This window comes from Zootoca vivipara, chromosome 14 (genome assembly GCF_965207765.1).
Source record: "Zootoca vivipara chromosome 14, rZooViv2.hap1.1, whole genome shotgun sequence".
NCBI classification, from domain to species: domain Eukaryota; kingdom Metazoa; phylum Chordata; class Lepidosauria; order Squamata; family Lacertidae; genus Zootoca; species Zootoca vivipara.
The window spans coordinates 42,144,406-42,157,993 of NC_142597.1; the positions used below are offsets into that span (position 1 = coordinate 42,144,406).

Below are 13,588 nucleotides of genomic sequence, written 5' to 3' on the forward strand. Positions count from 1 at the left end.
CAGAAAAGCCGCAGCAGAGGTGGTGGTGGTGGTGGTGGGGAGCCTGTGGCCCTCTAGGTGTTTATTTGCTTTTCATTTATTCAATTTACATCCCAGAAGGAGCCCAGGGCAGCAAACGGCAAACGATTGAAAACATATGGAAAGGTTGATTCCAATACACAAGCAGATGGGGAAAGTTCTGAACTTGAAAGGCTTGTTGCAGGACTCCAGCTCCCATCAGCCCATGGCTGGGGTGGGGATGGTGGGAGTTGGAGTCCAGCGACATTTGGAGGGCCACATGCTCTCCCCCCCCCCAATTTTAACCCACTGGTGCAATGCTGTTTAAGCTGAAGCACATTGGATGCTCGGATTAAACGGCATCATGTTCGGTAGGGAAATATATAAAGGTAGCTACAGAACCATCTGGCAGCCCGGTTTCAGGTTTCGTACCTGCAGCTTTACCAAATGGTTTTATTGATGTATTTCTAGTTTACTGCTGTTCTTGAGGAGCTCAGTACTTTTGCGGTCGGCTTTGGGGACAGGTGGGTCATGTTTGCCTGAATCCATGACAACTGCACAGAAATGCACCGCAAAGCATTGTCGTAATTTATTTTTATTTTTTAAAGTTCCAGTGTAGAGCTACTTTCTGTGGCACTACCCCGCTCTCCTGCCTAACGTCACGTAACACTTTGCAGAAGTTGGGAACGGCTTGGAAATTCCCCATCGGGCAGCTTAAAAAACGGTTGCAAAGAGGGGAATGATCTCCCTCTTGATAGCAAAGCAATTTATTAAATCTCAGGAGGGCGGAGGGAGTGAAAAGGGGAGGCGGGGGGGGGGCTGGCTTCCTTTGACAGGGGTAGGGTCTGCCAAACCTTAGTCCCATGTTCAGTCTGAAGAAACAGCTCTTAAAAGAAATAAATGGCTGCGAACCCCTCAACCCACATTGAAAAGGTCTTTATGATTTCATACATAGTCATTTAGCTGACGGTCTCAAAAAGAAAAAAAGAAAAAGATACAAAAAAAAAAAACTCCACCAAAAATATTCCTTGCAGTGAAATTAATTAAATCTGCTTGGATAAAAGCAAAACACCACAGAGCAAATAGATAAATAAATAAATATGCTATACGTCATAATCGTGTGACAGAGTTCTCATTGCTTCTAGTGGGTGGGGTAGGGAAGGCAGCCAGAAAACAAGGAAGGTTGCAACATTTAGTTTTTAAGTGGCTGGAAATAAATACACTTGACTGTGTATCTTTCAAAGAATATATTCAGCACAGAACGGCTATGGAAATCTCTCACTGCACACCCCCTTGCGCAAAATGTATAGTAAAATATTGTATGGACGCATTTGATTTTACAAATATAGGTTGCCACAAGCACAATGTCTGGCGATAATAGGAAAATTTTGCGGCCCATGCCTGGAACTGGGCGGGGATATTCAAGAAGCCCAATGAGGTCTGTTTAGATAGAAAGCAAACCTCACTGGTTCAAGATGGGATTTGCTCCCAGGTAATGGTGCAAAAAAAAAAAAACCCCTGCAGCCTAGATTGGCTTTGGCTGTCTTCAATTAAATCCACCCGGGAGGAAGAACATGCCTAGCAAGTTTACATTGTGCACCGCAAAAGGGTGAGCTACACTTTGTGTCCGATAATGATTAAGAAATTCTGGTTCCTGCTGTGGTTTTTACACATGGTTTTATATATGCTACTCTGGGGAGACGCAGATGAGGTCATGTTTGAGAGATAGAAATAATAATAAAAGCCAAACGATATCAGGACATTCCAGAAGCCTTCCCATCTCCCGAGAACATTTTTGAAGCCTGAGGTGAACCACCCAACCAAGTTCTGAATCTGAAAGAAGTTTTTTTTTGCAAAAATGCTAAGCAACGTAAGGGAGGGAAGAGTTAGAAACTCTCTTGAAAGTTGATGAGCGAGGAGGAAAAATGCTACTAGTTTTGGTCTGAAGATTTAGAGGTGTTTTCGAAGAGACCTCACTCGGAAAACACCAGTTTGCATAGAATTGTAGAGTTGGAAGAGACCCCCAAGGGTCATCTAGTCCAACCCCCTGCAATGCAGGAATCAAAGCTAAAGAATCCCTGACAGATGGCCATCCAACATCTGTTTAAAAACCTCCAATGAAGGAGAGGCCGCCCCCTTGCAAAGTAGCCTGGTTCCACTGTTGAATGGCTTTTACCATCAGAAAGTTCTTACAGTGGTACCTCGGTTTATGAACACAATTGGTTCCGGAAGTCTGTTCATAAACTGAAGCGTTCATAAACTGAAGCGAACTTTCCCATTGAAAGTAATGGAAAGTGAATTAATCCGTTCCAGACGGTCCGTGGAGTAAGCGTTCATAAACTGAAGCAAACTTTCCCATTGAAAGTAATGGAAAGTGGATTAATCCGTTCCAGACGGGTCCGCGGAGTACTTAAACTGAAGCGTTCATAAACTGAAGCATGGGTGTAATTGCTTCCGGAAGTCTGTTCATAAACTGAAGCGTTCATAAACTGAAGCAAACTTTCCCATTGAAAGTAATGGAAAGTGAATTAATCCGTTCCAGATGGGCCCGCGGCGTTCATAAACCGAAAATTCATAAACCGAGGTGTTCATAAACCGAGGTTCCACTGTACTAATGTTTTGCTGGAATCTCCCGTTTTTGCATTGGTTCAGGTCCTACCCTCTGGAACAAGCTTGCTCCACCTTCCATGTGACAGCCCTTCAGACTGTTGGAGGTGGCTATCATACCATCTCTCAGCCTTCTCTTCTCCATACTAAACATACCCAACTCCCTCACTGCTCCTCAAAAGGCTTCATTTCTGGACCTTTATCATCCTGGTTGCCCTCCTCTGCACAGCTTTCTTTAATGGGAGGAAGAAGAAGCCAACCAACCACCACTGAGAATTTATTTATTTATTTAGAAACACAGAAAGCTACCTTAAGACAGGTATAAGCTACCTTAATACTTTTAGAAGACATCTGAAGGCAGCCCTGTTTAGGGAAGTTTTAATGTCTGATGTTTTATCATGTTTTTAATATTCTGTTGGGAGCCGCCCAGAGTGGCTGAGGAAACCCAGCCAGATGGGCAGGGTATAAATAATAATAATAATAATAATAATAATAATAATAATAATAATAATTCATAATAATAATAATACCTTATCTAACCTTGTCTACACCAGGGATACGAAACCTGTGGCCCTCTGAATCTGGTTGCAGACTGCAATAACCATATTCCATGACCATTAGCTTGCTGGAGTCCAACAACTTCTGAATGGCCACAGGTTCCCTCCCCATCTCTGGTGCACAGTGGCTCGCAGCAGGGACATTCCTAACCCCAGCTGGAGAATGTATCAGTGTGATATAATGATGGATAGAGTGATGGACTATGTCCTGGGAGACAGAAGTTTGAATCCTCACTCAGCCACGAAGCTCACTGGGTGACCTTGAGCCAGTCACCATCTCTTAGCCCAGGGGTGGCCAATTCCCAAGAGACTGTGATCTACTCACCGAGTTAAAAACTGGCAGTGATCAAAGTTCAGGTCAAAGTTGTTGGAGCTTTTTTTTTAGGAAGGAGGAAGGCCCATGTTTGGGGGATTCGAGTCAAAGTTGTTGAGTTTTTTCAGGGAGGAGGTAAAAAAGTTGAGCTTTTTTTAGGGGAGCCACAGTTGTTCAGCTTATTTGGGGGGAGCCAATGATCTACCGGTGATCTACCACAGATGTCCAGTGATCTACCTGTTGGACGTGCCTGTCTTAGCCTAACCAACTGCACGGGGCTGCTGTGAGTATGAAGCGGGGGGGAGGAGAGCACCTTGAGCGTCCTGGAAGAATTGGTGGTATATACCATACTTTTCCATGTATAAGACTAGGTTTCTTTACTTTAAAATAAGGTTAAAAATCCGGGGGCATCTTATACATGGATAGCGCATATGCCCGTTTTCTAAATTTGGGGTCCCCAAAAGTAGGGGGCGTCTTATACAAGGGCGCGTCTTATACATGGAAAAATACAGTAAATGTAATAAATAATAATAAACACCTGGATCTGTTTGCATGCAGAGCAGGTTTCTTTAAAAAGCTTTCACAAAGTGGCTTACAATAATAGCTGAACTAGCATACAGATCTTCCCTGAATCTCTTCTATTTTGTATGATTAAGTGTTCCAGCAGTTTAGGAGATGGGGGGGGGGATCCTAATTCACAGCGAAAATCTGTACCGCACCACCTTTCAGATTGCCTTTGAGAATGGTCATTACAATGATAAATGTGCACTAATAGACTTTTATTTTGTAAACAACGACAATGCATTTGGAAGCTCCGGAAGTTATAAAAAACAGATTTGTTCCAGCACTGAAGTATTCAAGAATGTAACTTTGGATGTTCCAGCTCCTCTGCATAATGCTACCCATGTCTAGTTTACATACTTCCAGAGTGATTACTTCAAGACACTGCGATTCTGAAAAGTATCTTCAAGACAAATCCACATACACCCAGCAAAATACATGCAAGAAAATACTAAGGATCATGGATATTAGCTCTATCAACTGTACACACACAAAAAAAGAACACACACAGAGCTCAAATCTCAACCTAGGATGAGGAAGGGGTAGAGATATCATGAAATCAGGAGGAAATGTGAGGAGGGAGAGAAAGGGGAAAAAGACGAAAGAAAGAAAGAAAGAAAGAAAGAAAGAAAGAAAGAAAGAAAGAAAGAAAGAAAGAAAGAAAGAAAGAAAGAAAGAAAGAAAGAAAACACAGTACAAAACAAAAGTGGGTCCCACATAGCGAGTGGTGGTGGTTTAATGCTGGGCCCCAAAATGAAAAGGCTGAAGACCAAGGATATAAGCCTTCCTCAGCCTCATGCCCACCAGATATTCTGAACTACAACTGTGCCCTGACAATTGGCCATTCTGGCCAAAGCTGATAAAATTGGGGGGGATGGGAAACAGACTATAATCGTCTAGGGGGCCTTTACCTTTTTTACATATATATACATAGTAAAACAAGACATCAGGATTCTGTACCAGGGTTAACCCAAATTCTGTGTGACTTTCAAGAGATTCCTGCAAATTGCATTCATGGGGAGTGAAGATTTCAATACCTTTGCATATATTTGTGGAATCTATATTAAAAATGTGTGCAATACCAAATTAATTCAGCAATTGCTGGTCATGTGGAAGGGAATGGGCACAACATCAATTCATCAATGCCTATATAAATGGGCATTCATTTTTTCCCTTTTTTCCTTTTAAAAGCTCTGCTATTGTCCCTTTTAACACAGGGACAGGGCAGACAGGATACAAGCCAATAGATATTTAAAAATATAAAATAATTGCATGCTTGTTATCTACAGCCTTGCTCTATTTCCTGCCCATAAGAGTCAATAAATTCTTCGTTTTAAAACAAGTCTGAATCACTTCCTAACACAGATGGCCACTCATTTGGGAAGGGGTGTGTGGAAACATAGGGAATTCATGTCTTTTTAAAAAATAGGAATAGCTTGTCTATGAAAAGTGAGCAGGCTTTTCTAATGAAACAAAATGCTGCTAATAACCCCAGAATCATAGTTTTCTCCTTTGACATTTCCAAACATACTCTACATTCTAGTAGCAAGGCACTTCTGAAGAGGAACTTTGTACTTCAGAAATATACTGTTCACATTGAAGGTCGCTGAAGATCTTCATTTTCACAAACACTGATTTTATGGTCGGTTCTATCTTTATTGTATCATTTTTAACCTTACCGTACACCACTCAGAAACTAAGGTGTTAAGTGCTGTGTGTGTGTGTGTGTGTGTGTATTTAGCATTTAGCATATATATACAGTATCTCAATGCAACCCAGCACACTGCCAGGCATTTAGGCTGCTAAAGTACCCAGGACACATGAAAAGCATCTTGTTGAGCTGGACCAGGCATGGCAGGACTCCAACTCCAATGAGCCCCACACAACGTAGCCAATTATCAGGGGTGATGGGAGTTGTAGTCCAGCAACATCTGGAGGGCGCCATAACTGGACAACGAAACTAGCAGACTATGGCTACAGTCCGAAACTGGGCTGTAAATTCTACTGGGCTGTCTCCAGTGCTTTTCCTGCTTAGAGAAGACCTATGGAAATTAACGAACACAACTAACTTAGGTTCATTAGTTTCAGTGGGTCTACACACTGCCTTGAGTGAAACTATTCAAGTTTTACTCGAGACAACCCACTGAAATAGTACTGGCCCTGATATAAATGTTGGCTTCTGTTCTGCCTCTCGCTGCAATTTTAATTGCTGTATGCATCATTTTGATAGGTGTTTCATTGTGGTTGGGTTTTTCTTTTTTTAAAAGTGTGAGCCGCTTTTGAAATTAAGACAAAAAAAGCCCAGGATATAATGTTAACAAACCAACAGCAGTAATTCCGTTCTCTGCTCATGCTCTCTCCGCTGCTCCTTCTTAGGCAGCAAAGCAGGGGTTAAGTCCATAAGCTGCCCTCCACCTGTTGTCAGACTCCAACTCCCATCAGCCCTTGCAGCCAGCATGGGCAATGGCACAGCCAAACCTCATCCGAGAGGGCAACCTGATGTCTGCCCCCAAGGCTGCAAAGGGTTCAAAACAGCAATACTTCCCAACAAGGTGAAGCAGTAGGCAGCTATAAAGTTACTCACCCAATTAAGGCCACCATCTGTTCCACTATATGTTTGCTGAATGTGATAATGACAAAAAGTTTCTGAAAGAGGGAAAACATCCGTCAGAGGCATATTCAACTGAAGGGGAAGCCAAAACAATTCAAGATTACAGCCAGTCTTCCAATTCAATTAATCATCCTCTCCTGTTATTTTGTTACCGCTTTGCCTTGAGATTTCTTCCAGTGTGAAGGTCATCTAGGCATGGGCGTACCCAGGAACAAATCTAGGGGGGGGGGGCCAAGCCATGGCCGTCCAGGTTGTGACATTTCAGCACGAATGAAACCAAAATTTTATTATATATAATTATAGCAGTTTTTTATTACAATTATTTGCTTGATTTTTTAAAATTTCTATTCTAGTTACATGTCTTATACTAATATCATTTTTCTTGGGTTTGAAGAAAATGTTGAGGTTTGTTTGGTGCAGCCTTTTTACGTACCTGGACTAAACAAACCGGCAGTTGTGTGGTATAGTAATGCATATACAGTCCTGCCACCATGTACACTGGTTAAAGCAGACTACTGTGCTACACAAACTCTTCACCGGGAACAAAACTGAATTCAATAACCACATCTTTTAAAGATGTAGGAAAATTAAGGAGTACTCTCACTGGAAGAGAGTATGGTAGGGTGCCCCTCTTTCCCTCAGAAAATGTTGAAGATTATGGTAAAATAAAAAAATTCCTTCAGTAGCACCTTAAAGACCAACAAAGTTTTTATTTTGGCATGAGCTTTCGTGTGCATGCACACTTCTTCAGATACACTGAAATAGGAGTCCCCAGGCGCTTATGTGGAGAAGGGGTGGGGAGGGGGTGGGGTGGGGAGGGGAGGGGGTATCACTCAGAAGGGTGGTGGGAAGATTATGGTGTTAAGCGACCCCCAAGATACATCTCCTCCTGGTGGTCATCTAGTCCCGCCCCCTGTAATGCAAGAACATGCACCTATCCCATATGGGGATTGGGCCTGCAAAAATTTGGCTTTATCAGCACTACTATCCTGCCAACCAATAATATGCAGCTTGCCCAAACGGGGATTGAACCTGCATCATAGGGGTTATCAGCACTATTATCCTGTCAACCCAGGAATAGTACCTCAAAGTTTGGATGGGACCCTGGGGGTCATCTAGTCCAACCCCCTGTACCGCAATAATATGCAGCTTTCTCATATGGTGAAAGAGCAATTGCCAAAACAAATATGATAAAAGGGGCCCGAGGCTATGCACAAAGAGGGGGTAGGGTAGGGTAGGATTAGGGTAATTTAGCTGCTGGCTACAAACTGCCAAGCCCTTAAGCAGCAGTTCAGCCCAACACAGGACTGCACTGCGATCAGGGAAACAAAGGAACTAGGATTAGTGATTTAGCTGCTGGCTAGAAAGGGACTTAGAGGGAACCTTTACGATGCAAAAACCAACAGAGGTGATCCAGCAATCCTTCCCTGTCCCAGGGAATGATCCACACTGAGGATGAACACTGCAACTCCGCTCTCCGCTGCCGGCTGTTTTTGTTTTTTTTGCTGCGTGGGAGCTCCCCCCCTTTTTTTGCTTCTCTAGGGAGGGGCAGCTGCACCCCCCTGCCCCATGCTGGGTACACCCATGCATCTAGGCATTAAACTATGCACACAACTTTTGCTGGAAAAGGCAGCTTTGTGTCTCTCTTCTCCCCTGATCCCACAATGTTTTACCCATTGTGTCTCAATGGCCTCATCACTTTAAAGTGGGGAACAGATACATTCATTACATAATGGTCTGGTGGACAGGCAATGCTAAGCCAAACTGCAGCCAAGCACAGAGGAGCAAGTGGGCTGGTACACAGAGTAAAAGTCAAGGCCACTACACGATGGAGCTAAATACCTGGAGCAAAACAATGGTTTGGTCTAGCATTACATCCGAACCTGGGAGTACAAGGTTTGCCTTACCTCCAGACAAACCCCAAGCAGTAATCTAAGAACAAACCGTGGCTCCCCTTTGTGCTTTGTCTGGCTTGAGACAAACCATGAACTCAGTGCTAAGCCAAACCATGGATTAGCCCATGGTTAGTGCAGCAGCAGGATGACCAAGGGAGGAGCGAAATGGCTGTGACTTTTACTGTGAGTACTCCTCAGGCCTGCGTAGTGTGTGAAATGGGCCACTGGGAGACTGTGAACGCGCTGCCCCCTCTTGTACAAGGAGTTGCTAACCTATGACACCCCCCCCCGAAAATGTTGATGAACTACTATCAGCTTCAGCCAGCATGGCCAATGGCAAGGGGTGCAAAAACCACTGTTTTGCAAAATATAGAAGCAAAATTCAAGACTGTGCAAATGAAATGTAAGCAGCTTTTTAAAGCACGGACAAGGAACCTGTAATACTTCACATGTCAGGACCACAACTCTCATCATTCCTGACCGGATCATCATGCTGGCTTGTCCGGAATGGAGCTGCGTCAAAACACATGCCTGCAGGGTCACAGATTGCATTCATGCTTTAAAGCCGTTAATTTATTGGCCATTGGATGGATCAAAATCTGCCATGGTCAGGAAAATAAGATGCTATTTGCACTAAAAGCTCATTATGTGGTACAAGTATGCTTGGACTGTACCATTTCAGACCATGGGAAAGCGATTGAGGGGAAATTATCCCTACATATCAAAAACAAATCCATAAAGACAAGGAATTTGTGCGTGCGTTTCTTTTAAAGTGCAGAGTACCTTTTTTTAAAAAATGGAGAATTTAAAATACTTTAACCCAACTAGCAGACAGGACTGGTGCCATCCAGAAGCAAGCTTATCACTTGACGATGTATCTGTCCTCTTAAAATAGGTATCCAGGTTTTGTTTTGTTTCTAAACGGATTGTTTGCTCAAGGAATTCAGAGAAAAACAACTTTAAAAATAAAACAAAATAATGGGGAAATTGTGTGTCAGTGACAGATACAACCGCAAGGGCACTAGACTCCATAAATCAAGGATGAAGGGAGCCTTCTGTGGTTTGGGCCACCTCCAGATCTCCCCACCCCTGCCTCCCTTTCACTAAATTGGGGGTGAGTGGCTCTGTCTACTACATGCACACATACTTGCATGCACATACTTGCATGCACACATACTTGGGGGCAGTGCACGCCCCATAAGGAGAGGGGTGAGGCTAAAAGTCAAGAACTTAAGAGGATCTCACAAGTCACAAGTTTAAGTTCAAAGCCCGTTCAAGTGCAGAGCATCCATTAAATGTGGCCCTCTCCACATTATTTTGTTACTCCTGTCCATCGTCCTCGCTAGATAGGGCTGATGGGAGCCCATCAAAACCGCAAAGGCCGCTGGCTCTGCAATCCTTTCGGCATCCCTGAGCCACCTGTGTCATGCGCCTGGGGGTGGGAGATCCAATTTGGACCCGCACTCTGAGAATCAGCTTGCCATTAGTACACGGGACTCGATTTTGCGGTGCGGATTTAAAGGCCAATTAAACGCAACAGTAAAACGAGCTGCTGGGCTGAGCCCAGAAGCTTCCTGTTTGGCATGGAGGGCAGGGGACTGCACCGTAAATCTTCTGTGACAGCTACATTTCCTAAAATCCTCAGCTACATCAGAAAAAAAAATAAACACACACGCGAGAAAAGTTTAGGGCTGTGTACCACAATGCGTGTGGATAAACAGACACAAGATAATAGTTCCACTCTGGCTGAAAGCCGGGAGTAAGGAGGGGGAGCACACACACATTTTTTTTGACAGATGCAGGATTTACCCAACGTTGAATAGTCTGGGAAATCCACTCACACCATCACCCCAAAACCACATGTGGGTGTAGATCATTATAAATGACATTCTGAAACAACAACTATGGAACAGCACGTCCTCTAAAACTTATCTCACCAGAGCAAGGTCCGTCCCCCCCGACTATTTATCCTCAGGGAAGCCTATAGATGTTTCGTTATCCTACTGACTAAGAGTGAACTCATTCTCCCCGATTGTCTGGGCAGTGTGGGCCGGGACTGATGGCACATGTAGCCTAACATCTGGAAGCCAAGATGTTGGCCACCTCTGTCATTTTCACACATTTGATGTTACGAAAGGGTTGAACTATCATTGTAGAGGTATTATAACCTCCCCCCCCCCCATGCCACCTTTTTCTTTAACAGGATGCAGCATGCATATGATAGCTAAATGTTATCAAATCATGTTTCTTTTAATTAAGCGAAAAAAACAGGACGTAAAATTAATGGAGTACATAATTAAAGGACTTAAATTAATCTCAATAGAGCAGGCATGTCAAACCTGCGGCCCTCCAGATGTTTTGGACTACAATTCCCATCTTCCCCAACCACTGGTCCTGCTAGCTAGGGATCATGGGAGTTGTAGGCCAAAACATCTGGAGGGCCGCAGGTTTGACATGCCTGCAATAGAGCATAGGCATTCAAATTTTCTTGTAACTTGTTACACCAGAACATGATTTTCAAGAGGTTATTTTTCAAAGGTTATCATTTTGCCTAGCCTCTCTGACCTGGATTATATTACGTCAGTTTAACCCAATAGGCTATATCCCAAACTTTGGCCAACTAGTACTACAAATTAGGGAACTCAGGTTTTACTCCTATTACAATCAATATTTATACATACTGCACGTAGTAAAGAGAGGATTGTCTCCCTACAAGACATTATAATTTTTATTAAAAGCTATGGGTGCCATGCTAATTATTAGACTTTCAATTGTTCGTTTTCTGCAAACCATTCGGGCACAAGGTATTTGTGGAAAATGTGGCATATAAATAAACTGACTATGACTAATATTATTGTTTCCTTTATTGCAGATGGGGAAGTGGGGTGGTGAGAAGAAGGTTGAGCCACTTCATGGTTTCATGGCAGAGGCAAAATTCAAAGCAGGTTCACACATTTTGTGCTTTTAGCCGTTAGGCTGCCCCAGGAGGCGGGGTGGGTGGTGGGTGGGAAGAGAATAACGGTAGGTCTGATAGTGACTGGCACATTCCAATCAGTGCTCAACAATAACACAGCCAGTGTCAGAGACTGCCTGGAAACAGCAATTTCGATTGAGAGTGGAAGTGCGTGGAAAGGCCCAGATGGAAGCACAGTGTTTCTGCAAAAGAGCCCAGCGCCATTACCTGAATGTGCATCTTGATTATTGCTTTTCCAATCAGGGTGGCGCCAAAGAAGGTCCAAAAGGGAACGAGGAAATGTCCACATGTTATCCCGGCCAGGTCGAAAAGGGGGTTTGGAATCTGTAAGGTTAAGAGAGAGAAAAAGGAATAAGATAACATGGGAAATTTCCCCATAACTTGATTAATGCCAAACAGCCACTGGGAAACTGGGCAAGTCCATGGAGAATCACAGGCCTAGCAACAGTTCGCAGCCGTAAACAGAACCTCCATGTTTTGGGGCAGTCTAGACATCTTTCATCATCATTAACTTTGGCATTTATTCATCCTGTTCTACAAAAAGTGCCTCAAAGCAACTTAAACTATTCAAACTACAAAACAGCCGAAGATCAATTAAAAACCAAGCAACAAAGGAAGACAACAAAATACAGCAAACAGTATTAGGAAGTTTAGTTGCTGAAGGTGTGTGTGGGGATAATGGAAGAGGGCTCTTGCTGTGATGCTGTGGGCTTCTGAGAGTCCACCATGAGAAGAACAAGACTCTGGGCTAGACAGGCCAGTGGCCTGATCCAGCAGGCTCCTATGTTCCCAGTGGCATGTGGATAGCCACTGTGGAAAAGAGGGGTGTTGGGTTATAGATCAGCCTTCTGTTACCTGGGGCCCTCCAGATGTTTTGGACTCCAAATCCCATCAACCCCCAGCCAGCTTGACCAATGGCTGAGGATGAGGAGAGCTACAGTCCAACAATATCTGGAAGATACCATGTGAGGAAGGCTGAACTGGATCCTTCATCTTCCAGTGGTTGGTTAGGACCCTCTAGGAGACCAAGGTGGGTCTCAAACACAGCACTACCACCCTACAAGCCTTCAAATGCATGTTTGGGTTAATGGTGGGTCCAGGGTCTGGAAAGCTTGAAGACTACTGCAGTAGATGAGCCTCACGTCTCCTTATGAAGTCCTTAATCCTTTGGAAAAACAACACAAAGTATGTGAGCTCTCATTTTCTCCTAATTTAAAAAAGGCTTGTGCCCAAGAATGTTAGTGTTACAGCACATAAATTTCCAAAAACTGGGGAGACCTCAGCTAGACAATGTCCCAGACAAACAACAGACCCTGCCCCGATTCTCTCTTGCTAGCCCCAGATTAGAAACAGCTCGCAGACGTCTTTCGTAAGAAATGCACAAAACCACAGCCAGCCATTTTAAAGCCATACATTAAAAAGAAGGCTCCCCCACCCCCACCCCCAAACAAGTGTATTTGGCCCGGTGAGTCAGTCTCTGAGACTGATCCTGCATGAATTGCATCTGAAACAAAAGACAGAAAGGGGGGGGGACAAAATAAAATCAACCTTGGTATTTATTGCTGGGTGTGTGCTGCTGAGAGAAAGATGAAGCCAAAAAAAGGTTTGTTCCACCAAAACCGGGATGTGCGTCTTTTCGCCCTGCACCTACATGAGTCACGTGACCTGCATGAGATCACGGAGCCCCAAAGACATGTTCTTTTGGGGACCATACGTGCACACGCTTTTTGGGGTGCTGCGTGAGATCGTGCCCCCCAAAAGTGCTTTTTTGGGGTGAGATTTGGGGGGAAATTATGGCGCCCAAAATGGCCGCTGTGCTCTTGGCGCCAGAAAACAGGATGTTTCATTTTTCCTCGGGACGCTTGTGGGGTATATTATTATTGCATGTACACGCCATCTCTCCTCCACAGAGCTCAAGGTTTCTGTTTCTCCACTTTATCCCCACAACAACCCTGTGTGGTAGGTTAGGAAGCCTATCATGCAACTGTAAACGATTGTAACATTTGGGTGCACACCGCCCTCTTGAGATTTTTTGTTAATTTCTATTTTGGGGTGTCAGGGATGCAGGCTGAT

At 43.9% G+C, this 13,588-nt stretch overlaps 1 protein-coding gene across 3 annotated transcripts in view; it reads right to left on the reverse strand.

Annotated features, from left to right (window-relative positions):
• VMP1 (vacuole membrane protein 1) overlaps nucleotides 1-13,588 on the reverse strand; it is a 109,967-nt gene that overhangs the window by 18,309 nt on the left and 78,070 nt on the right. For all 3 annotated transcript variants that reach the window (XM_035140115.3, XM_035140116.3, XM_035140117.3), the window contains exons 9-10: nucleotides 11,723-11,839; nucleotides 6,620-6,681 (exon numbers count right to left, since the gene is read on the reverse strand). In XM_035140115.3, coding sequence (XP_034996006.1) covers nucleotides 6,620-6,681; nucleotides 11,723-11,839 — 179 coding nt within the window. The remainder of the gene's footprint in view (nucleotides 1-6,619; nucleotides 6,682-11,722; nucleotides 11,840-13,588) is intronic.